The sequence below is a fragment of the Oncorhynchus masou genome, chromosome 20, assembly GCF_036934945.1.
Source record: "Oncorhynchus masou masou isolate Uvic2021 chromosome 20, UVic_Omas_1.1, whole genome shotgun sequence".
NCBI classification, from domain to species: domain Eukaryota; kingdom Metazoa; phylum Chordata; class Actinopteri; order Salmoniformes; family Salmonidae; genus Oncorhynchus; species Oncorhynchus masou.
Window position 1 is genome coordinate 15277429 of NC_088231.1, and position 27128 is coordinate 15304556.

The 27128-nt window shown below is 41.4% G+C and overlaps 1 protein-coding gene across 3 annotated transcripts; it reads left to right on the forward strand.

The window, feature by feature from the left end:
• si:dkey-27h10.2 (uncharacterized) lies at nt 1–27082 on the forward strand. 3 transcript variants are annotated; one of them, XM_064926479.1, is made up of 10 exons: nt 1–201; nt 936–1187; nt 1405–1524; nt 1607–1660; nt 1850–1929; nt 2118–2211; nt 2663–2734; nt 12316–12522; nt 13616–13707; nt 26581–27082. In XM_064926479.1, the coding sequence occupies exons 1-9, from the start codon at nt 156–158 to the stop codon at nt 13666–13668; spliced, it is 978 nt and encodes a 325-aa protein (XP_064782551.1). In that variant the 5' UTR covers nt 1–155; the 3' UTR covers nt 13669–13707; nt 26581–27082. The 3 variants fall into 3 exon arrangements, with proteins under 3 accessions (XP_064782551.1, XP_064782550.1, XP_064782552.1); XM_064926478.1 differs by lacking the exon at nt 26581–27082 and adding an exon at nt 24129–24793; XM_064926480.1 differs by lacking the exon at nt 26581–27082 and adding an exon at nt 24129–24793 and having other exon boundaries at nt 12319–12522.
• Nucleotides 27083–27128: the final 46 nt, after the last annotated feature.

Here is a 27128-nt window from a genome sequence, read left to right on the forward strand (position 1 = left end):
CCTGTGGCAGTGAATGTTCTCTGTGGCTTCATGGCCCAGCATCCTGAGAGGGATGCACTAGACTGCACTGCATTTCCTCACTCTGTTAGTGACACAGTCTACAGCAGGCTACTAGAGTAACAAGGAAAGAAAACTATACACAAGGGTTACTCAAAATGGACAAAATACAGTTGACTTTTCCCTGTCTGACTGTCCTTTTGGGTAAGCTGCCTCTCTGCCTTTCTCTGTTTTTGTGACATTTACAGTATGTTTACATTTTAGTCATTTAGCAGATGCTCTTATCCAGGGTGACTTACAGGAGACGTGTTGATGTGCCCTTGTGCAAGAGCACGTCAACCTCGTCGGCTCGGAGATTCGAACCAGCGACCTTTCGTTTACTGTCCAAAAGTTATTTTTTATCTTTAAAATAATAACAAAAATAGATTTCATTTTTTGGGGCTGGCCAAACACTCTTAACCACTAGATTACTTGATGAATTTTTATCTAGTATAACATTAATTTGATGTACTTTGCTTGTTTTTGTATAGTTAAGATCAAGTCTTTGACTATTTTGCACAGGTTATTGTACAAATACGAGATTGTTTTCTCAACAGGTTTTGTCAACTCAGTTTATCTGCCCAAAAAAGCTGCTCATGTAATCAATGCTCTATCTATGCAATGGTTTCTTCTCTCTATATTCTAAACAGTGTTGGGGAAGCTACTCTGAAATCATAGTTTACCAAACTCCCAATTACTTTACATTGGAAGAAGATGAGCTACTCTAAAGCTACCCTTACAGGGCTCAATGAGGAGCATGTGTGCACCTAAGTTGTGAATTTAGTTCAACTACAGTACCACCAAGCTACAGCAAAATGTCATTAATAGGACCAGTTGAACTACATGTAGTTCACTACTCCCCAACACTGATTCTAAACCATACCCATGTCTTTTTCCAGGTCTCGTCCTGGCTTCTACCACCACAGCCCAGACACAGCCAGTCAATACCACTGTAAACCAGCCCACCTCAGCCTCCGACCAAGCCAACAACACAGCCACTCCAGGACATACCACGACTGTAGACAACAATAATTTAACATTATCCGCCATAACCCCAAGCCTTCCTGATCTCATTTTTGATAACGTCCCTATAACCAATTCCACCGGGAGGCTTAACCACACGGTAACCACACCACTGAAGACCAGTTCAGGTAGGTTGGAGTTGCTGCTTTCACTGTATGGTCAGTTTATGGTCAGTGGTCGATACTGGAAATGGAGTCTTGACCTCGTTGTCTTGGGTCTTGAGACCCCTCAAGACCAGGTGATACAGTCTCGTTCTCGAGGGGTCTAAGTCTTGGCTCCATCTCTGATCGATGCTAATTTCCTACCTGCTTTGGTGGAGGTAAAGTAACAGTCATTTTTCTCAAGATGCCTCTCCAGGACCGACATCCTGGCCCTCACCAATGGATGTCTCTACATCAAAGCCCCCAGCAGAGGCCAGCAGCACCACTGCTAGCACTTCTGCTACTAGCACCACCGAGAATAGAGGTGAGTTGATGTCACCAGAGTGAAGTGAATCCACTGTGAAGTGAATCCATCAGTACACAACTTTTATCTTTTTATTCAAAAGGTTTGGCGGGAACTGCTCAACCAAAACCCTCTGCGAGAAAATCGCCCCACATTGGTAACATGATTGCATTTAAAAAATGTCTCAAACTTTCCCAACGGTGTGTGTTCTGACACCAAATCTGAATTGGTTATCATTTGTCAGACTATCCCACATTATAAATGACATCAACATTTAGGTCCAGAATGACTTGCATGACCTTTTATCTTGTTGCACAACAATGGATTGTTTTCTGTTTCTTGATAGGATTGATCATCTTTATTGTGATCATCATCACTGCCTGTGTGCTTGGAGCAGCATGCTTCTTTACTAAGAAGACATCAAGGGTGAGTAAGGTATATGCTGTTTGTCCAGTTAAATTCTCTGATTTAATCCATTCTAACATTCTATAACATATCTTCAACTTGACTTTGTACAAACACCAAAAACGCTAGCTTTGAATGATGTCTGTAGATGCCTGTCTGTTTTCTCGCCCGTTGAGGTGTGTGTGTGTTGTACCCTGTTGTGTTTCCAGAGGTACTCTGTAGATCTCCGAGACAGGCATGAGGATCTGCCTCTGAGTGCTGCGGATCCCGACGCCGTGTTTGACAACTCCTCCACACAGAAGGGTGACAACATAGAATTACATAGAATATGTATAGAACAAAACATGCATTATTATACATCTGTATGGATGAGAATACACTACATTCATTTACACTCTCCTCATTAATGATCATTTACTACACATTAATAGGGAAACTTAGACATCACCAAAACACTTCTGTAAATCTTGATTTAGATTTGATTCATCCCATGCTAACAGTGAAATGCTTTCTTATGGGCCATTCCTAACAATGCAGAGAGAAAGAGAAACTGAACTACCCCAAAAATAATAACGAGCATCTAGCTAATGTACATTAACTTGTGGTCAAACTGAAAATAAGTGTTAGACTGGTAGTAACCATTTTTTTATTTAACCTTTATTTAACTGGGCAAGTCAGTTAACAACAAATTCTTGTTTACAATGCCGGCCTATAAACCTTGGCTAACGCATGTTGTCTTTGATCACCTCTCCAGGGATGGACACCTTTACCACCGTGGATCTCAACTGCACCGAGGTCCTGGTTAAGGGAAGTGAGGGAGAAAGAGGTGAGCTTGATGAAGTAATGGACCAGTGCATGTACTGTCCTCTCGTAGGGTCACTTTGCTGGGCCTATGACAATGTGCCCCCAAAAGACAAACTATTCTCTATTGAGAATTCTATATTTGTCGTTTTTAGGAGTTGTTGAGTTATTGCACAGTGATCTGTCAAGTGTGACGTATTGTTTGGTTACTGGAATGGCTTTTGTGTTCAGAGTGGATTTCCTCTTTTGCAACAGAGAAGAGAGAAGGAAGTCAATGTGTGCTGATAACTATACTGTACATTCATAGTTATCTACGTTTTAAAATGGCCAGAGTCACAGCTGAAATAATACATTTTTTAACTTAATTTTAAAACTTCATGATGTGTTGTGTGGGAATAGTGAAACTTCAAAGAAAAGAGAAACCCACACACTGCTCTCGCCGGCTGTTGCTCATATCACTGTTTTTATTCAAGTTTGACTCAAAACAGTGAATTGAGCACTGTGAGGTTTAGAGTCCCTAAGAGCTTACATTTACAGTCACGACCAAAATCATTGGCACCCTTGATAATGATCAAAAGGGTGCAAAACTGTGTAAAATAAATAATGCAAATACTTCTTAATTGTTTTATTTAATCAGGTAGGCCAGTTGAGAACAAGTTCTCATTTACAACTGCGACCTGGCCAATGTATGGGAACATTATATTACTAATACAACTGCTCACAGAAAAATGATTTGTTGAACAAGTAATAAAACAAATTTAAAAAAAGATCAATATGATCAGCACCCCTAACGATTCTTATAAATAAAATCAAACTGAATCAGCAGTAACTTAGTATATATATTTTATATTCATCTCAGTTTAAAGGGGAACTCTGGTTTTGTTTTTTCATTAGTCCAATGTTGTTACAGTCCCAAAATGTTTTGCATGTTAAGCAGTCAAGTTTTGAAGATATTTGTCCTGTTACACATGTTTTTCTTGCACATTACAACTCCCTCTGAAGCAAAGTGTCCCTGGCCACTTATTCATGGTGACACAAAATGCATAATTTAAAGAACTGTATTGTGGCCTTTCATGACTTCCTGTTTCACTGGGGTAAAAATTAGGTAACACGCATGTAAAAATCCATTTGTCATCCATCACAATGGGGAAAAGGAAACTACTGGGCAACATTTACAAAGTTTAAAACCACTGAAACAGCGGTTAGCATGTCTGGTAGAAGACCCAAGTGTAACCTCTCCCCAATCACAGTGAGGAAGATGGTTAGGCAAAGAAAAGACCAAGGGTCATCGTTGGAGAATTAACGAACTTGTTCGCATCCTGGGGTCACCACCTGGGTGTTTGTAGTGCCTCCAGCACTGAGATGCAGTGCCTTAGACCTCTGCGCCACCTGGGAGCCCAAAGTTACAGTGCACCTTTGCCAGAAAATGTGATTGCTGCTACCATTACTTGTTCAACAAAATATTTTTTCTGTGAGCAATTGTATTAATATAATATAATATAATTTCCCAAAAATGTTGAACATACAATATACAGTGGGGCAAAAAAGTATTTAGTCAGCCACCAATTGTGCAAGTTTTCCCACTTACAATGATGAGAGAGGCCTGTAATTTTCATCACAGGTACACTTCAACTATGACAGACAAAATTAGAAGAAAAAAATCCATAAAATCACATTGTAGGATTTTTTAAAGGAATTTATTTGCAAATTATGGTGGAAAATAAGTATTTGGTCACCTACAAACAAACAAGATTTCTGGCTCTCACAGACCTGTAACTTCTTCAAGAGGCTCCTCTGTCCTCCACTCGTTACCTGTATTAATGGCACCTGTTTGAACTTGTTATCAGTATAAAATACACCTGTCCACAACCTCAAACAAGTCACACTCCAAACTCCACTATGGCCAAGACCAAAGAGCTGTCAAAGGACACCAGAAACAAAATTGTAGACCTGCACCAGGCTGGGAAGACTGAATCTGCAATAGGTAAGCAGCTTGGTTTGAAGAAATCAACTGTGGGAGCAATTATTAGGAAATGGAAGACATACAAGACCACTGATAATCTCCCTCGATCTGGGGCTCCACGCAAGATCTCACCCCGTGGGGTCAAAATGATCACAAGAACGGTGAGCAAAAATCCCAGAACCACACGGGGGGACCTAGTGAATGACCTGCATAGAGCTGGGACCAAAGTAACAAAGCCTACCATCAGTAACACACTACGCCGCCAGGGACTCAAATCCTGCAGTGCCAGAGGTGTCTCCCTGCTTAAGCCAGTACATGTCCAGGCCCGTCTGAAGTTTGCTAGAGAGAATTTGGATGATCCAGTAGAAGATTGGGAGAATGTCATATGGTCAGATGAAACCAACATAGAACCTTTTGGTAAAAACTCAACTCGCCGTGTTTGGAGGACAAAGAATGCTGAGTTGCATCCAAAGAACACCATACCTACTGTGAAGCATGGGTTGGAAACATCATGCTTTGGGGCTGTTTTTCTACAAAGGGACCAGGACGACTGATCCGTGTAAAGGAAAGAATGAATGGGGCCATGTATCGTGAGATTTTGAGTGAAAACCTCCTTCCATCAGCAAGGGCATTGAAGATGAAATGTGGCTTGGTCTTTCAGCATGACAATGATCCAAAACACACCGCCCGGGCAACGAAGGAGTGGCTTCGTAAGAAGCATTTCAAGGTCCTGAGTGGCCTAGCCAGTCTCCAGATCTCAACCCCATAGAAAATCTTTGGAGGGAGTTGAAAGCCCGTGTTGCCCAGCAACAGCCCCAAAACATCACTGCTCTAGAGGAGATCTGCATGGAGGAATGGGCCAAAATACCAGCAACAGTGTGTGAACCTTGTGAAGACTTACAGAAAACGTTTGACCTCTGTCATTGCCAACAAAGGGTATATAACAAAGTATTGAGGAACTTTTGTTATTGACCAAATACTTATTTTCCACCATAATTTGCAAATAAATTCATTAAAAATCCTACAATGTGATTTTTCTGGATTTTTTTTCTCATTTTGTCTGTCATAGTTGAAGTGTACCTATGATGAAAATTACAGGCCTCATCTTTTTAAGTGGGAGAACTTGCACAATTGGTGGCTGACTAAATCCTTTTTTTGCCCCACTGTATCTCAGTATTTGTTATTTATACAGTCTTTTTTTCTCATCTTTAGCAATGGTGCCAATAATGTCAGTCATGACTATACATTGTTTAGATAAGAGCTTCCCCACTGGGCAGAACTGGTTGAATCAACATTGTTTCCAAGTGGAAAAACTGATTGAATCAACTTAGAAAACTGATTGGATTTGAAAGAAGTCATCAATGTTAGGGATTTTTATATATTTTTTCTCCTTACTTTTTAACCTAAATCCAATGAGATGGTGACATTTTTTTGTCACATTGAATTCACGTTAATTAACAACTCAACCAAATGCACTGTAAATCAAAACTAGATGTTGAACTGCCTAGTGGGTCAGCTCTCATTGCCCACTCCTTTGTGACACCATGGTCACCATCCATAACACGTTTGATTTGTAAAACGTTTTCTCACGCCCCAGGCTAACTCTGTCTGCTGGCAGATCATACTTCGAATAACAGAGCCGCATGACTCATGTCAGATCATACTTCGAATAACAGAGCCGCATGACTCATGTCAGATCATACTTCGAATAACAGAGCCGCATGACATGCGAGAATAGACTGTATGACATGTGTGATAACCTCCAGATAAGGGGGAGACTGACCTCTATGCAGCAGACCTGGGTTCAAACAGTATTAGTTTTCTTGCCAAAACGTTAAGCGTTAAGCATTTGACTGAGCTTGCCTGCCAGATAGGAAGGGTTTATGAATTTGGGACTTTTACAAAACGTCAAATGATTAGCTTTTCAGTTCTTTCAATCTGTTGAATGTATTACAAGAGACACTAGAAAATGGAATGTCCCGTCTTGCTCCATTGAATGACAGCACCCAACCTACTCTGTGTAACGTCATCTTTGTGGTGAGGTGCCGTACCAACGTCCGCCACTGGATGGAAACAAAACCCTAGAGAATGAACAGGAGAGTCAAAGCACAGAGCGAGTTCATTGGTCTCTGATTGATATGTAAACTCCACCTTTAATATGTTCTTGTGCTATAAGACATGACCTTTTATACTGTGGTCTATTGGTCTCAGTGCTTTAAACAGAAGACATTTCAAAATAGTGACAGGTTTTGTGTCAGAAAATCCCATAGCTCTAATATGCTGCTCAGCTGGTTGTGGATGACCATATCCTCTTTTACCAGAGTGCTATCTTGTCAAACAAGTGTATTGTCCTCAACCCCATCTTATCTGCAAAGTAAACATGTTTATGTACTAAATAGGGATGGCTTTACGCTGACTTTTTTTTTAGTAGGAGCACGTGTGCACCTATGTTGAAAAATCTAAGCGAGTGCGCGCAAGAACATTTAGGAGCACAATGAGAAATATTAAAGCTTGAATCATACTTAAAAAATGTATGTGCACTGGTGTTCCAAAATGACAAGTCCAGGTCGCACAGCAAAATATTTTGCCACACATGCGAGAAAAATGGTCGCACTGTAGAACCCTGCTAAAGAATCCTGGATGTCAGGCATCAGACATCTGTGTAATAAAACACACACAGTGAAATAATGGAAACATCAACCGTTATAGTAAGAGAAGAGAACACCATGCAGCATTAACTGTTTTAATTTATTCTCAATCGGTGATAGCCCTTCCTTTTGACGTAACTTTTCATTTAGGTTGAAAGTGGTTGAATTCTTATTTCTCTCACAGGTCTTCCCAGGCTTTGTGACTGTTGACCTGTCTGAGCCTGTCTTTCTCTCTTTGCCCTGGGTCACACTTTGTCAAATGGGTCAGTTTTGATTGGCGCTTTTAAAAGTAACTACCTCAAGTAGTTCTTTCCTCTCCTTTCTTTAAATCATCAACTCAAGACGTTGCCCTGGCATCATGTGTTAACACTGTTTTGATACAGCTCAGTAGCGACAGACGTCTGCTTCTTTTGAAGTTCTCCCGGCCATGACCTTTCACCTTTACTTTTTTCTGTGCTCTTTCTAAAAGAGATACAAGTCAAACAAATTAAACCATGGTCTGGAGAGTTGTGAATTCCACTGTTGTAAAGGCATACTGCTGCCCCATGACTGTAAAGTCTGTCTGTTAAAAATGATCCACAACTGTCACTAGGACTGGGTTTGAGATGGACACAATGGAAAGGATCTGATGTGTATGAAGCAGAGTAATGAGAACAGTTGAACTCCTTTTAGAATGAATTACGCATGCACACACCAAAACACAAAGGCCCACAGATACACAATTAGACATGGTCTCTATTTCTTAACCTCTCTGTGGTCATTACGGGTCAGTGTCAAGATCCTTGCAGTGCAGTCCGTCCGTCTCCTTTACTAGAGGAGTGGAGAGAAAGCCCTTTTGAAATATTTTGGTTGTTGTCGGTCCTTTATGTATTTGTGTTCCTTTTTATGGTTTTGCTTGACCAAAATGTCCTACATGTCCATCAGCTGATCGATTTGGACAACTTCCACTTTGTAGGATTGTTTTTCAGTACTATGATTGTAAGGGTTAGATTGCGTTACTACGTACTTGGTATGATGTTGTAAGAACCTCATGTTTAGGGAGATGTGTTCTCTGCAGAAAAAGGGTCAACTTTGCTATTCTTATATTCAAGAGTTCTCTGCTTACGGAAGTACACACACACACACACACACACACACACACTCTACTGGTCAAAAGTTTTAGAACACCTACTCATTCAAGGGTTTTTCTTTTATTTGTACTATTTTCTACATTGTAGAATAATACTGAAAACATCAACACCATGAAATAACACATAGGGAATCATGTAGTAATCTTCAAAGTAGCCACCCCTTGCCTTGATGACAGCTTTGCACACTCTTGGCATTCTCTCAACCAGCTTTACCTGGAATGCTTTCCCAATGGTCTTGAAGGAGTTCCCATATATGCTGAGCACGTGTTGGCTGCTTTTCCTTCACTCTGCGGTCCAACTCATCCCAAACCATCTCAATTGGGTTGAGGTCAGGTGACTGTGGAGGCCAGGTCATCTGATGCAGCACTCCATCACTCTCCTTCTTGTTCATATACCCCGTACACAGCCTGGAGGTGTGTTGGGTCATTGTCCTGGTGAAAAACAAATGATAATCCCACTAAGCGCAAACCAGATGGGATTGGTGTATTGCTGCAAATGCTGTGGTAGCCTTGTTGGTTAAGTGTGCCTTGAATTATATATAAATTACCGGCATTGTCACCAGCAAAGCACCCCCACACCATCACACCTCCTCTTCCATGCTTCATGGTGGGAACCACACATTCAGAGATCATCCGTTCACCTACTCTGCGTCTCACAAAGACACAGTTAGAACCAGAAATTGCACGTGGACTCATTAGACCAAAGGACAGATTTCCACCGGTCTAATGACCATTGCTTGTGTTTCTTGGCCCAAGCAAATCTCTTCTCGTTATTGTCCTTTTAGTGTTTTTTCTGTTTTTTTTTTAGCAATTTGACCATGAAGGCCTGATTCACTCAGTCTCCTCTGAACAGTTGATTTTGAGATGTGTCTGACTTGAACTCTGAGGAATTTTTTGGGCTGAAATTTCTGAGGCTGGTAACTCTAATGAACTTATCCTAACTCTGGGTCTTCCTTTCCTGTGGCGGTCCTCATGAGAGCCCGTTTCATCGTAGCGCTTGAAGGTTTTTGCAACTGCACTTGTAGAAACTTTCAAAGTTCTTGACATTTTCCGCATTGACTGACCTTAATGTCTTAAAGTAATGATGGACTGTCGTTTCTCTTTGCTTGCTTGAGCTATTCTTGTCATAACATGGACTTGGTCTTTAACCAAATAGGCCTATCTTCTGCATACCACCCCTACCTTGTCACAACACAACTGATTGGCTCAAATGCATTAAGGAAAGAAATTCAACAAATAAACTTTTAAGAAGGCACACCTGTTAATTGAAATGCATTCCAGGTGACTACCTCATGAAGCTGGTTGAGAGAATGCTAAGTGTGCAAAGCTGTCAAAGGCAAAGGGCTACTTTGAAGAATCTCAAATATATAAATAATAAACAAATCAAAACATATAACACCTTTGTTGGTTACTACATGATTCCATATGTGTTATTTCATAGTTTTGATGTCTTCACTATTATTCTACAATGTAGAAAATAGTAAAAATAAAGAAATACTTGATTGAGTATGTGTGTCCAAACTTTTGACTGGTACTGTATATATTTGTAACCATATTTGACAAACTATGAAAAACCCTAACATTATCATTAATCCTTGCTAGCATGCAGAGCATTGCCTTGGCCTCTAATTAGTCAGCCACTCTCAACCTGTACCTCTGCCTGTCACTCTCTCATTCTTAGCTTTGGCTCCAGCTCTGAGGGATGACTTGAAACGACCTTAATCTCTACCAACTGCTCCGGCAACCGACCTTGACACTTTATTTTCTCAATTATGGAGTCTGGTCCCAGAGACTGCTTTAGCTCTCATCAAGGCTAATTACAGATCTCACTCTCCATTCCCACGGACAGTATATTAGCGTGTTGGTTTTGAGTGAGTCGGAGGCCTGGAAGAAACTGAACTAATGACGGGGATTAGCTTTAGAAACCAGCCACTGAGTGCATTTTCAGGACATTTTGAGGGGTAAAAATGTATTCCCGTTCAAAATTCTAGTTACCTAACCTTAACCCCAGTCCCGAAACCTAACCCTTAACCCAAAAATAGGATTTTAACAAATTCAGGACATGAAAAGGACATTGTGGTCCTGATAAGGTAGGAAAACATGTACACACACACAGTAGCCAGAGGTGTCATGCCTGCTCCCGCTACCCCTCTCTGGCACTGGAGGGCGCCAAGCTGCCCATCTTTACGCACACCTGTCACCATCGTTACGGGCATCATGTAACGGCTTTCTTCCTGTGAAGGAGAGAAGGACCAAAATGCTGCGTGGTTAGAGTTCATGTTTTTTAATAAGAAAACTAAACATGAACACAAATACAAAATAACAAATGTGGCAAAACCAAAACAGTCCTATCTGGTGCAGAGAACACAAAGACAGGAAACAACCACCCACAAAACCCAACACAAAATAGGCTACCTAAATATGGTTCCCAATCAGAGACAATGACTAACACCTGCCTCTGAGAACCATATCAGGCCAAACATAGAAATAGACAAACTAGACACACAACAAGGAATGCCCACCCAAGTCACGTCCTGACCAACACTAAAACAAGGTAAACACACAAGAACTATGGTCAGAACGTGACACATCAGCGCTTCATTGGACTCACCTGGACTCCATCACTTCATTGATTGCCTCCTATCTATATATTCAATCAAATCCAATCAAATGTATTTATAAAGCCCTTCTTACATCAGCTGATGTCAAAGTGCTGTACAGAAACCCAGCCTAAAACCCCAAACAGCAAGCAATGTGTAGAAGCACGGTGGTTAGGAAAAACTCCCTAGAAAGGCCAGAACCTAGAAAGAAACCTAGAGAGGAACCAGACCATGAGGGGTGGCCAGTCCTCTTTTGGCTGTGCCGGGAGATTATAACAGAACATGGCCAAGATTTTCAAATGTTCATCGATGACCAGCAGGGTCAAATGATAACAATCACGGTGGTTGTCGAGGGTGCAACAGGTCAGCACCTCAGGAGTAAATGTCAGTTGGCTTTTCATAGCCAATCATTCAGAGTATCTCTACCACTCCTGCTGTCTCTAGAGAGTTGAAAGCAGCAGGTCTGGGACAGGTAGAACGTCCGGTGAACAGGTCAGGGTTCCATAGCCACCGTTTCATCCCTGTGTCAGCAATAATGTTATGTTTCCCTTGTCCAGACACTGTCCGTGTTTTTGTTTCATGTCTGTTATCTATTAAATATTCACTCCCTGTACTTGCTTCTGGTCTCCCGGCGTCTGTCCTCACAAGAGGTAGCAATGGTGCTTAACAAATAGCGGTTTACAGATCTGAATAATGCTGCAGATATGTCCAGAACAGCAGTGGTGTTACCCTCCCCCCTCCCCAGCCTCGTAGTACCCTTGTCCCCACCATCCCCCTCAGTCCCCCCCATCACCTTGGGTAAGATAATAACGAGGCGGCCATACTTTCCCACAGCTCTTAACCAGCTGTGTGGTGCTGCTCTCCCAGCAAGGCCTGGTCAGTAATCAGGACCTCATTAGGTGACCAACCAGAGGCCTGGGCCTGGATCAGCTGGTTCAGTAGAGGAGAAATCCCCCAACAGTCAAAGTAGTGGGCAGAAACATTCTTGTAGGAACAGAAAGAGAAACACTGCCGGCCAGGAGACTCAGATAGGAAATGCTATCATTATAGTAATGCTTATTGGTAATGACAAAGCACAGTCTTGCAGAGCAAGGTAAATATGCCTTTCTTAGTCGGAATTTGGGTGAACATGTGTTAAATACAGGTTTAAGCATTAATGGGTGTGTTGAAATGTGCTGTGGCAAGCTCTTCAGAGATATTGTGGGTATAATTTGACTATAGTATGTTAAGACACTGACATGATTAAACTCTGTACTCTCTCTGCAGCAGATAGTGAAAAAATCTCTGACTACCCACCTCATGCCAGCCCTGTGGACAAACCTGATGATGGGGCCCCTGGAGATGTGGCCCCAGCGGGGGAGACTGATGACGAGAACACTGTCTCCAATAAGACCTCAATGGAGTCAGTGGAGGCCAACAAGAACAACAACAACACCAGCATCACTGCCAGGATCGCTTCAACAACTCCAAGAGGTTGTTATAGTTCAATATCTGCTACAACCTCTGTGTCTTTCTGACGGATTGGGGTAAAGAAGACACATTTCCGTTGAACATTTGTATACATCTTCTAACGTCATGGTATCTATGGCTATTGATGCCGTTAATTGAAAACTGTTCCTCGCTGTTTAAAAAAACTGGCCTAAACAAATCACACCTCTCTTTTCGCTTCTTTGCCTCATTTGAAAACACAACGAGACAGATTGGTTTATCCACTTCCTCTTTCTCTGTAATTGACTCAGGGATACAATGTTGAACAGAAGTGTTCTACTATGCCTTGAACATTCCTCTCCTGGGGAGAATGTAATTAACACAGCATGGTGATAGCACCACAACTCCCAGACTATGTCCATATCTCAGTGTGAAGGATTCTTCTATAATTGGGTGGTGAAGACTGAACCAACAACTCAACACGACAGTTAGTTCAAGCTGTCGTTTTCTGAAGCAACATTCAGTTGGGCTCTAATAGCAGTGGCGTTCCTCACAGCAGTGGAACATAAATGAACGCACACTGGGGACACTTGAGTCAGTTTTGAATGTCTGGTCAAAACCGATGGAAAGCATCACTATATGGTCAAGCCACGACAAGTGAAAGGCAGTGGTTAACAGCAGCAGATGTGTGTGTTTGACCCTTCCCCTTTACTAAGACATGTCGCAGAGCTCAAACCAAGAGAGAGAACGCCAGTTGTCCTTTCAGCCATTCAGCAGTCCAAAAATGCACGGAACATTTGTAAACCGTGGCTGTAGGGTCACTCGTAAGGATGGCTGTAGGATTCCATTGTTTAGTCCCACTACTGTCAGATGGTTCTACAGTATATGATTCAGAACACATGTTCTACCATCGCATCAGTATTGAATGTTCTACTTTGGCAGGGATCCTGACTGTAGGTCTGCTGCCATTACTCAATCCTTCAGTAACCATTAGCAGGTGAAATGTAGCCATAGATCTAGGGTTAAAACTCCCCACGGGCATCACTTCATCTATGCCCTGTCTCCTCATTATTTTGTTACTCTCACACACACTTTTTCTCTCTCTCACCCTTTCTCTCTCTCTCACAAACTTTCTCAGGACGGGCCATGACCAGCAGCTTCTCTGAGGTTCCTCTGGACAACCCGGTCTAAAAGAGATCCTCCTTTATCTGCAGCCCCTTCACAACCACGGTAAGCCCCCATCGGACCCCCAACCTCCCCCCTGCAGCTGCTGAACTACTTCCCCAGCTCAGGTGTTAGTAAACGGATCAGCCCCCCCCCCACCAGCCAGGTCAGCAGGCAGCAAACGACTTCTGCTGGAAGTGCCAGATATGTTACTGAACCGGTCTCCCTGAATTAACATTGCAGTATAAATAGGACGTCATAACCACCAATCTACCGGTACCACTGGTCATCATCTATCAGTCTGCATTAGATTATGGGTTCCCATCTTCCTAAGTCTTCTTAACGAGGTGAATCCACATTTATTTATATATATATATATATATATATATATATATACAGTGCCTTGCGAAAGTATTCGGCCCCCTTGAACTTTGCGACCTTTTGCCACATTTCAGGCTTCAAACATAAAGATATAAAACTGTATTTTTTTGTGAAGAATCAACAACAAGTGGGACACAATCATGAAGTGGAACGACATTTATTGGATATTTCAAACTTTTTTTTTAACAAATCAAAAACTGAAAAATTGGGCGTGCAAAATTATTCAGCCCCCTTAAGTTAATACTTTGTAGCGCCACCTTTTGCTGTGATTACAGCTGTAAGTCGCTTGGGGTATGTCTATCAGTTTTGCACATCGAGAGACTGAAATTTTTTCACGTCCATCAGGGGTTGTCAGTCCCTCACTTTTTCTCACCCCTCTCTTCCTCCCCTCTTTCTCTATCACTCAGTCAGTTGTTTTGCTTGGCCTGCATTTTTGTGTGACCCTTAAGATGACGTGTAGTGTTGACATTTCCTCATACAGTATAGTAGAATCACATAATGTAGAAAGATATCTAGTGACCATCCCTCATAAAACTACATTTACAGCAGAATGAATTAGGTCTCATAAAACTACATTTACAGCAGAATGAATTTGTTCTCATAAAACTACATTTACAGCAGAATGAATTTGGTCTCATAAAACTACAATTACTACAGGATGAATTTGGTCATGTAGGAGAGTGCAGTGAAGAGAAGGCTACTGCCGAGCACCACTGACAAACCTGTCCTTTTTGGGTATTTAGGAAAGGCTGGATAAGAAGCGTGGAGATTTGTAAGGCAGCCCGTTGCTCCATCCCGGTGGGAAGAATAGTCAGGGTCTCCCCTTTTTCTCCCTCTCTCTTCCTTTATTTCATCTTTCTCTCGCTCTCCCCCCTCCAGGATGGTTTGAACAGGAATGAGGGTCAGTAGGGGGAGAATAGAGGCAGTGGACAAATGGATGCATTTTTATGTCTTTATAATGCAGGCATGCATGTGTACACTATGTGTAACGACTTTCCTCTGTTGAAGAAGGACCAAAATGCAGCGTGGTGGTTACTCATGTTTAATGATGGAAAAATGACTTGACATGAAAATACCGAAATGTACAAAAAACAACAGAAAAAAAAGTGAAAAAACTATACAGCGTATCAAGTGAAACTAAACACAGAGACAGGAACAATCACCCACGAAACACTCAAAGAATATGGCTACCTAAATATGGTTCCCAATCAGAGAGCAATAATCACCTGACTCTGATTGAGAACCGCCTCAGGCAGCCATAGACTATGCTAGACACCCCACAAAACCCCAAGACAAAAACACACCACAATAACCCATGTCACACCCTGGCCTGACCAAATAAATAAAGATAAACATAATAAATTTTGACCAGGGCGTGACACTATGCATGTACACAAATATGCAGTGTAACCATAGTCATTCTTAAAGACGACTGACATGTCTCCAATCTCAGTCTATAAGGTAGGGGAAAACGTGAGAGAAAGTCTTGCTAGCTTCAAGTAAGGTGGCTATGCTGTGGCTGTGTATATAATTACAATCATTGCCTTCAGGCTGCCATAATTAGTTCATTAGAGGATTGGATAATTGGTTCAGACAGAGCCACTCTCTGAAGAAATTACTACCTTGGTTCAGAGTATTTTACAGTACACAAGGCCCCATGCACCTCATTGTCCCAGGATCCATTTCATGTGATTTATTTACATATGTATTTAACAGAATCGTTAGGAGAACCCTTTTTGGTTCCAGGTAGAACACTTTTTGATTTCAGGTAGAACTCATTGTGAACTCATTGTGTTTTAATGTAGAACCCTTTTGAGTTCCATGTAAAAACCCTTTGTGGAAACATTCTACATGGAACACAAAAGTGTTCTTCAAAGGGTTCTCCTATGTCACGTGTCAAACTCATTCCACGGAGGGCCGAGGATTTTCGCTCCTCCTTTGTACTTAATTGATGAATTAATGTCAACCTGGTTGTCTAGGTCTTAATTGAAAGGAAAAACCAGCAGACACTAGCCCTCCATGGAATGAGTTTGACACCCCTGTATCTATATGGGGACAGCCGAAGAACCCTTTTAGGTTCTAGATAGCACCTTTTTTTCTAAGAGTGCAGCCTATTATTCTCACTGTTGAATTGTAGTTATTATTATCTCTATATTCTCAATACATTGGAAAAGACTGGATGATACAGCTGCTTCAGTTGTGGATTTCACATTTAGCATGAGGAGAAAATGCCCTTCTTGGAAGGCAAGCTGGGCCTTGCTCATAAACAATAACAAAAGCTGTCTATTTTGTGCTTTACATACATAGAAAACAGAATGAATCAACCTTGAAGGAGACATAAAAAGGAAAGAAAGAGAAAAGCAAGAAACAACCAGTCCTTTCTTCCTTCCACCTGCTTTAGGTAGTGATGAGCAAGCTGGAAAGCCTGAACTTGAAAGGTCTCTTGTCTCCCCCATCCAGGGGAGATAATGGACATGACCTGACAGCTCATGAAACAGCATAATTAGCTGGTTAGGCCGGCTGTGTTATTTTCCAATCGGGTTTGCTTTCATGCCGTCAGCTCACAGGGGTTATCATAAATTTGACTGGAATAGACCTTCGGCCCAGAGAGAGAGTGGAGAAAATGTGGACAAGCCTAGCTAGTAATTAGTGTGGGTTATTTTATTGTTCGAGAGGGGTTTTCGTTCGATGTGATTGGACACACAGGTTCAAAGACAGGGCAAGGCTGTGTAAAACTCAGAGGTCAAGGGTCAGATTATATCTCATGTGCTTATGAACAGATCTACAAACTTTGCTTAGATATATTTGTCATTCATCGGCTCCAAAATCAATATTTGTCTTGTTTATGTAGTGGCAATGCTGTCCCCAGTAATAAAAAAGAAACCAGACCTCCATTTTGGGGTTTGAGACCACCATTTTGGATGTCCCAATGGCTCTATGGCAGTGTGAGAGGGGGCCTGGGCTCAGTAATAACAGTGGCTGGGTGCTGCTGGGTGGCGTTTCCTGCATGTGTGTTTTGATGTGGTTTTTATAATGTTATATTAGATTAGATTAGGTCGTATTGTGTGGCTCACATAGCACGAGTAGTCCTCTAGCCTGACAATGATCTAGTTATTACAGTATATAGCCATGAAATTAAACACTTATTGTGTTTGAATGAGATTAAAACACACACGTTTGTGTTAGTGGTTGACTGCTGCCTGTGACCGAAGTTTGAAGGTGGAGAGCAGGGAGTCAGGTTTCAGTGTTGATGGTACTTAGCTGTCTGAGGTCCCAAAAGCCCTATGACAAAATGGCGTCTCTGGCGTCTAGTTTTTTTAATGTGATACTGTTATATACAGCCTCTGGATGTTACTGTTAGCTAATGTTCTGTCAAAACACATTTCTTTGATCATGAAATGCATGCATCTGGTTTGACATGAGTTCCTGACCTGATGTCAACTTGTAAAATCCGTAAATTCCATTACTGACTGAAAGACCACATAATGAGCATCTTCATAGTCATTGTTTATCACACAACACTGTCAAATGACACCCCACATCTCATTTTGTAAAGCCATTACCCTCAACATTTCGTGCCCCCCTTCTTAATCCCTTGTGCCCTACTTATTTAAACCAGCGCTACACAGAAGGTCTTGAATTGCCTCCCTGTCTCCAGGTTTCTACTCAGCCAGTGTGTTGAGAGATGCAGAGTAAAGGTTCCCTTTGATGCTCAGATAATGAGTTAAAGGCCTTCAGACACGCCCTATGCTGGCTGGGCTCCGCAAACTCTCTCTCTCACACACACACACTGGCCTGGGTCCCCTCCTACATTGAAGTCACTGGAGGCTGCTGAGGGGAGGACGGCTCATAGTAATGGCTGGAATGAGTCATTGGAATGGTATAAACCACATGGAAACCATGTGTTCGATACCATTCCAGGGATTCCATTCCAGCCATTATTTTTGAGCCGTCCTCCCCTCAGCAGCCTCCAGTGCTTGACGTTGCTGTGCTGCATCCATCACAGATGGTTGATTTCTCTGCAAGTCCTCACACCTTGTTTGTTTGCCTCTATTTGTAGTGCTGATCCAGGCCGGATTGTAACAGTGGATCTATTGACATATACAGGACCAGACACACCTACTCATTCAAGGATTTTTCTTTATTTTTTCTATTTTCTACATTGTAGAATAATAGTGAAGACATCAAAACTATGAAATAACACATATGGAATCATGTAGTAACCAGAAAAGTGTTCAACAAATCAAAATGTATTTTATATTTGAGATTCTTCAAAGTAGCCACCCGTTGCCTTGACAGCTTTGCACATTCTTGGCATTCTCTCAACCACCTCCATGAGGTAGTCACCTGGAATGCATTTCGATTAACAGGTGTGCCTTGTTAATTTGTGGAATTTCTTCTTAATGCCTTTGAGTCAATTAGTTGTGTTGTGACAAGGTAGGGGTGGTATACAGATATAGCCCTATTTGGTAAAAGACCAAGTCCATATTATGGCAAGAACCGCTCAAATAAGCAAAGAGAAACGATAGTCCAATACTTTAAGACATGAAGGTCAGTCAATACGGAACATTTCAAGAACTTTGAAAGTTCTTCAAGTGCAGTCACAAAAACCATCAAGCGCTATGATGAAACTGGCTCTCATAAGGACCACCACAGGAAAGGAAGACCCAGTGTTACCTCTGCTCTCTGTGAGACGTAGAGTAGGTGAACGGATGATCTCTGCATGTATGGTTCCCACCGTGAAGCATGGAGGAGGAGGTTTGATGGTCTGGGGTTTGCTTTGCAGGTGACCCTGTCTCTGATTTATTTAGAATTCAAGACACACTTAACCAGCAAGGCTACCTCAGCATTCTGCAGCAATACGCCGTCCCATCTGGTTTGTGCATAGTGGGACTTTCATTTGTTTTTCAACAGGACAATAACCCAACACACCTCCAGGCTGTGTAAGGGCTATTTGAACAAGAAGGAGAGTGATGGAGTGCTGCAGCAGATGACTTGGCCTCCACAATCACCCGACCTCAACCCAGTTGAGATGGTTTGGGATGAGTTGGACCACAGAGTGAAGGAAAAGCAGCCAACAACTAGGCAAGCACATGTGGGAATTCCTTCTAGACTGTTGGAAAAGAATTCTAGGTGAAGCTGGTTGAGAGAATGCCAATAATTATATATTTTTAACACTTTTCTGGTTACTACATGATTCCATATGCGTTATTTCACAGTTTTGATGTCTTCATTATTATTCTACAATGTAGAAAATAGTAAAAATAAAGAAAGTTGGTGTAGGTGTGTCAACTTTTGACTAGTACTGTACATGTACAGTGCATTCGGAAATTATACAGACCCCCAGACTTTTTCCACATTTCGTTACGTTACAGCCGTATTCTAAAATTGATTAAATTGTTTTTTGTCCTCATCAATCTACACACAATACCCCATAATGACAAAGCAAAAACAGGTTTTTAGAAATGTTTGCAAAAAATTCAAATAACTGAAAGATCACATTTTACATAAGTATGCAGACCCTTTATTCTGTATGTACTTTGTTGAAGCACCTTTGGCAGCGATTTCAGCCTCATGTCTTCTTAGGTATGACGCTACAAGCGTCTGGTACCAAGAGATCTGGTACCATTCCCCAGATCTCTGCCTCGACACAATCCTGTCTCAGAGCTCTACGGACAATTCCTTCTACATCTTGGCTTGGTTTTTCCTCTGAAGTGCACTGTCAACTGTGGGACCTTATATAGACAGGTGTGTGCCTTTCCAAATCATGTCCAATCAATTGAGTTTACTATAGGTAGACTCAAATGAAGTTGTAGAAACATTTCAGGGATGATCAATGGAAACAGGATGCACCTGAGCAAAGTTTTGAGTCTCATAGAGAAGGGTCTGAATACTTATGTAAGTAAATTATTTTCCTAATACATTTCTAAAACCTGTTTTCTCTTTGTCATTATGGGGTATTGTGTGTAGATTGATGAGGGGATAAAATGTAATCCGTTTTAGAATAAGGCTGTAAAGTAACAAATGTGGAATAAGTTAAGGGGTCTGAATGCTTTCCAAATGCACTGTTTATTCAATCTTTGACACTCTTACTGACAGTTGTGGCTGCTTTGTGTGATGTATTGTTGTCTCTACCTTCTTAGCCTTTGTGCTGTTGTCTGTGCCAATAATGTTTGTACCATGTTTTGTGCTGCTTCCATGTTGTGTTGCTACCGTGCTGTGTTGTCCTAGGTCTCTCTTTATGTAGTGCTGGGTTTTCTCTCTTGTCATGATGTGGGTTTTTGTCCAATTTTTATTTTTAATCCCAGCCCTTGTCCCCGCAGGAGGACTTGTGCCTTTTGGTAGGCCGTCATTGTAAATTATAATTTGTTATTTACTGACTTGCCTAGTTTCATAAAGGTTAAATAAATAAATAAATATTCCACGTGGGAGTATATTCACTTTTTTTGGTAGACAGAAACTCTTCCTACAACTGCAACCCGGCTGTCTTTTCCTTTGGCTTTAGCGGTCAGGTATGTTTCGGACGATCTAAATGTGTTTAGAATGCAAGAGGGTAAATTTACAAGAGAGCTACTTACAGGTGCTAATTAATGTACTATAAACATTTGGCTCACCCAAGGCTTCCTGTTAGCTTTGCATCTGTCATGACCTGGTCGTAGCCCTTCGCCCTTTTCTTGTTTCTTTTGTTGTACCGTACACAGCTGCTGGTGTGGGTGGAATGTAGCTAATGTAGCTAGCTAGCTGCTCGCAATTGAAACACTATCCCTTTCTGTGGCAGAGGTCAGAGCATCCTGGGTGTCAAATTCATCTTGTGAAAAATCCAATAACTGAGTGAAAGACATTTGCTAGTTCAGCCAGTTGATTTAGTGGCAGTTGTTTGCTGTAACAACCCTAAGTATACAAGTCAATCAAAGACAAAATTCAGATAAACCCTTAGCTAGTTTAGATACCGTTAGGCTCATTGACTATTATGGATCTCCACCAATGTTAACACCATGTCAACCTTCATGTGTAGCCTGTGCTAGAGGACATGGCTTTCCAAACAATTTAGAGGCAGGTTGTTTTGAAAGCAAGCCCCATTATGTGGTCATGGCTTGCCTTTGTAGAAGAAGCTGAAACCTTGACAAATGGGGTCAAGTCAAACAGATGCTTGAGAGCTATCTATAACCAATAAGGAACTCTAACCTCCTCCAACCACTGTCTCTTTCTCTCTTTCTCTCTTTCTCTCTCTCTCACTCTGTTTGAATGATAGTTTAGCTGTTTAATCATACTCATATAGTCACCTAAAATATAGCCTTCCATTGCTATCAAACTCTTGTTGCGTAGTAAGCTGATTAGCCTTGTTCATTAGCTTTCTGTAGAATACAAGGGATTATAATTGAGACATTGATTTGAGTATCTATTGCTAGCCTTGGTCCGTGATATTTTTACACACTATACTGTGCCTCTCTTTATGAAAGGAAGTGTCTCTCCTTTATGTGACCTGAAACCATGCCCCAACCCATTAGTCATATCGGCAGTGCGTTTACCACTGCTATCTGGTCCAGAGATCAGTCAGATCTAGTTTGTATAATACCACACACATCTCACGTGTTCACTTCCTGAACTTGTCTCCATATCACAAACCGCTAGGTGGGGTCGATCCAACTTCCTGCTTGGGTTCCTTGACCTTCAGTGACCCTATGGGGTGGAAGCTAAATGAAAAGGTCAGAGGTCTGCAGAACCTAATTAAAGGGTATACGCTGACCACAAGGAGGAGAGTGATGTACTCCCTGTGTCCTAGGAGACACACCCACATTCTTTAGTGGTCACTGAGACATGTCCATGCAGAGGTTGAGCTAGAGGGAATTGTCCTCAAGGAACATCTAGACCTGCACACACTTAAAGCTGCAATATGTAACTGTTTGGGGGACACGACAAAATTCACATAGAAATGTGTCATTCTCAACTCTAAGAAGTGGTAGATATGTTCTAGGTGCATTATTTCTATACTCCCGTTCTTACCTTTCGTTGTTGCGAATTTTACTTTCTGTTTCATACACCAGCTTCAAACAACATATTTTTTTGTATTTTCACAAGATATTTCACAGCGGTTTAGATGGTATAATGATTCTCTACACTATACATTGCTTGTTTGGTCACATAAACTAAAATTAGGCTAACTATTCGAATTTTAGCAACCAGAAAATCTCTGCATATTGCACCTATAAAATAAAGAGATGCCACACACACACACACACACACACACACACACACACACACACACACACACACACACACACACACACACACACACACACACACACACACACACACACACACACACACACACACACACACACACACAAGCCAGGTAAAGGAAGATAATTCTTAAGAGTTCACTTTTACAATTTCACTGTTCACCATACCCTCTACCTTACCCATCTTTGATGGATGTCAGAGGACGGTGACCTCTGACCTTTTTTGAGTTTATTTTAGACTCTTCCCAAGAGTTCCACCGTTGCTGTCACATTTTCCCTTCTCTCTCTTGTATTCCCGCCCTGCTAGCAGACAGCTGGTTGCCAAGTGCTGTAAGACACACACCATTATTGACTTCGCTTTATAATAATAATAATAATACCGGTCTGTCAACAAAGGAAAGCAGACGATAGAAAGGCAATAAGTTTGCTATGCTATATGGAAATGGTATTTACACCTTGGTAGCTTAGCTTATCAGGGATCACCCAGCTCTCTAAATAGGGGCCCGTTGTTCGACACAAGGTTTTCCGAATAGCACCTATCTTCATTGCGGCTAGCAGCAGCCCTTGACATTGTGTGTGATCTGGTAGCATGCTATGATGTGATGCCCACTTTGCCCAGACACTATTCTTAGAGATAGAGGCTATTACTCTATTCTATTATTGCATCCGGATGTTCCATTGAGCTTTACAAAGGAGACCAGGCCAAAGGGCAGTCTATTGCAGATGTAGGATCTTAATTTGAGACAGTTTGCAACAGGAAATGTGGATCATAATTCATCTACATTTTTGCAGGGGTAAATACATATTTTGTAAGGGAATATCAAGTCTGAAATTTCATAGTAGAATTACTAAACCTTTTTGAACCTCAAATAGTCCACGAGTTTTAAATGTCATGCATTGCAGGAAAGTTCTCCTCCAACAGGGTGATCAAATTAAGATCTATACTATAAGTATCTATACTCTGAAGTTAATCTGGTATCCTAGACTAACAATGAAGGACAATAATCCAGCCATTGAACAAAACCCTTACAGTTCCTCTGACCAACACCATCTGTCACGTCCAGTTGTTTTACAAACAGTCAGTGGTTTGAGTACCTACTAAGAGTTCAGAAAATCATTTGTGGGGAGTTGGGAGGTGCAGTTAGTCGAACGTCTCTAGTAGTCTGCAGAACTAATGTCAGGCTCTGTTTACTGAACAGAATTCCCCTGGGGCAGGATTATCCAGATAATCTCCTGGGAATTGAGTCCGCCTGCCAAATGCCGGATTAGGGAAGTGGCCGATCCTTTCAGCTCCTCTAGAGTCCCTAGGCTCAGTTTTTCAAAAGTTATCTTGCCGGATTTTGGCAATCGGATACCATTTAAATTAATAGAACGGGTGTCCCAATTCAAGTCAATAATTACTATGTTCTAGTCATTCTATTTCTATGCATTTAATCCTATCCGATAGGTGAAATCTAGATAGATAACTGGGCCCTGGTGATGCCTTCTCCACACTCATTCACAAATACTGTCACCTTTCTATGTACAAAGCAATAAGTACTGTGGATGGATTTAGTCTTAGTTCCTGATAAGGTATTACTATTCTCATGAGCCATAACCAAATCTCTACATCAGTCAAGAGAGAGCATGGTATTTCAAACTATCTTACTATCTCTGGATGGACTGACGTCATAGTACAAAACCAGTCATCGTTCTGATCTCATTGACAGTCCCCATGTGGTCAGATTCTGTCCTGGAGGCACACTGTTTGGAAGGGGCAGCAGCCATAACAGCTTAATGTCCATCCCCATAATGCAATACTGTCTGTGACTTCAATAGTATGTAAGGGATAGACCTGTCACCATCCTCTGCTTGTTGTACTTTCAGCCGGTGTCCCCATCCAACAAAATTGGTTGTTTTAGCATTCCTGTCCACTCCTCCTGGGTCGAACCTACTCTCCAGGCCTCTGGGCCTACTGTGATCAGAGACTTGGTGAAAGATGGACATTCACCTGCTGGTATCGCCTCAAGCATCAGCTCCAACCTCCAACATTCCTTCCTTAGGCCCAAACTGACGAGTCACACCACGGCTTTATATGCCTTTGTCTTTCAGTGTTTGTCATCTCAGTTGGGACTTTTCTCCCCACTCTCCAGGTGTAAGAACCGTTTACTTTAAATTAACGCTTTAGGTATGTTACACTTCTGCCACTATTGCTACATTTTGATGTGTGTTTATGGTTTTCAAATGGAGATGTTTGATAGTGAAATGTTACTAGTTGAGTAATAGTAATGCAAGTTGACGCAGGGCTGTGCATATTCATGACTATGATGAATTTGGCTTTTGTTGTTGTTAATGTAATGCACTATGTTTATATTGCACATAAACCAATTAGAAGAAACACTGTACCTTTAAATGAACTTGCGGTCGTGTTCTTCCTCAGCAAGCTTTCCCATTGATATTAACAACTGCATACTAAATATGTAGTGAATCGCTGCATTGCTTTGACCTAAAAGATATTACGATTAGCTAACTTTTCAGCACTTAACCTTTCAGTTGTTAATCTGTCAGAGCAAACAGGTTTTCCTGCCTAGTTATTTTCTCTCATCGGTTATTTTGCTGTTTTTACATGCCCATACTAATAGGTAGGTGATTAGCTTAGACACATGCATTGCTCTTTCATTCAAAGTGTTTCCAACATCTTTATGGAATTGTCTCCTGACAAAATGGACAATTACAGTTCTATTGTATTCTACCATGCAGTGTAGGAATATTGACTGCATGGAACAGGTAGTTTAGAGGAGACCATTGTGATGACGAGTGGACGTTTCCAAAAGGCCAGATCTGCTTTACTGCACGCTGTAAAAGCCAAGAGGAGATGGAAAGAGCGGTGATAAATTGTCATGTTTGAAACTTTCCCTCTGTGATGTCATAAAGCAATAATAAAACAGGTATATAGTCAGTTTAGGACAGAAAGGATTTTGGATTTCACTTAGTTTCCACCTGTTTTTAAAGGGGGGTAAAGGTGAAGGTAGTAAACAGGTTTATGCAGGTTGTAGATAATGAGACTGAAAACCGGCTGAGATTTTGGTCTATTACTATCCGTTAACAAAATGATAGGTGGAAACTTACCTCCGCTACGGTTCAAACACTTGACTCCTAGGCCTTACTACAATGTGAGCAATCTAATCAATTGTAATCACTACTTTTGTAACCCAGCATTTGAGCTCTTGTTCAGAGACCAGATTGAGGAGGTGGTAGTCTCTCGCTGGACTCAGGTTAGCCTTAGTAGCATTTCCCCCAGAGTCACTAAATCCCCAGTGGAATGTCAAGCCTTTCAGTGACTAGGTTTCTCCTTCACTATAGTAACTGCTTAACTGGGGGTTCTCTCCACACAGATCGCTATCTGTTCCTATATGGCTCAACTTTAGCTCAGTTAAGCCCAGCCACTTTACAGAGCTGTGCGAGAGCTCACCTGTCCTGCAATATGCAATCAGACCCTTAGTAATCACATAAGCTCTGCAATATGCAATCAGCCTCTTAGTAATCACATAAAGCTGTTCTCTGTTACCTGGTCTCCTTTTTATTGCATGCATTTGAGATTACCGGGGGATCACATTTGAAAGTGCAACGGCAGGATATAAGAGCTGTGAGGATGAGACACTCCTACAGCATGGTCGGTTTCCATTGATTTGGTGATGTACTCCACTCCATAGATATCCAATAAGCATCTGTTAGCTGCCTTCAATTCTTATTTGGGTATGTAGGAGTTTTATGTATGAAATCTGTACACGCAGCTTTTTGTCAATCTAAAAGTTAATCTAGTCGAAGTCATCAATGGCTTTTTAAGGAGTTGAACCACCTCAACTCCACGGTCTTCACACCTAGGGGGCATACACCGGTTCGAAGAATCCATAAAAGGGTCATCATAAATCAATTCAATAGTTGTTGTTTTTTTCCCCCACAGATGTTTCAGCACAGGTGTCAAAGGTCAGAGGCCACGTAAACATGGTCAAAGCAGAAGGTATGGCAGGGGGTTACAGATGACGAGAGCCAGGATAGTGGTGTCACAGGATGACTAAGGACACAACTTTCCAGGAAAATCCAGCCAGGTAGAAATATAGATGGAGAAAACTGAGGAGAAAGTTAAAAAGCCCTGAAAGGTGGCTCAGTTTGATCTCCACATCGTGACGCTCCATCGATTACAAAGCAGGATTAGCAAAGGTTGAAGCTAAGTGCTTTACAGTTGAATAACTGTTCTGCACAACAAAATGAATCATTTGAATCGTATGTGACCCAATGACTTCATGCTGAATTCCACGTTGTTTTCTTTGTTCTTTAGACTGAAGACAAACCGTAAAGTACAAGGTCAATTCATCGGAAACGCCTGAAAACAAAGTATTTATTTCAATTCATGTTATATAGGCTAGTTGATTAAGTTTATGTTTTCTCTGTCTATAAACAATTTAGCTAAGAAGATAGCAGTGTTGGTTCATGATCCAGGGGAAATTTAAAGTGATACTGTGATATAGCTTCACTATGACAGAAAGAAACAGCTGGGAGAGGTGTAATAGGAAGTATATCTTCAGGGAGAAACAGCTGGGAGAGGTGGGACATGGGCAACAACTGCAAACTATTTCCTTTAAAGGATAGTTTATCCTCTTTCTACACACTCATTCACAAACATCCCAATGTAGTGTGTCACAATATTTTTTAAGTCTGAAATCTTGACACAAATAAAATGTAAAAAGCTAAGTTGTCTAGAAGACGTTTTAATAAATAATGCTCTGTCTAGAACACCTGTTTCTCTTGTTTGAACATTTTTAATAAATCTATCAAAAACATCTGCAGCATCGAGTTGTGGTTTTTCTAAAAGCGTGGAGACAACAC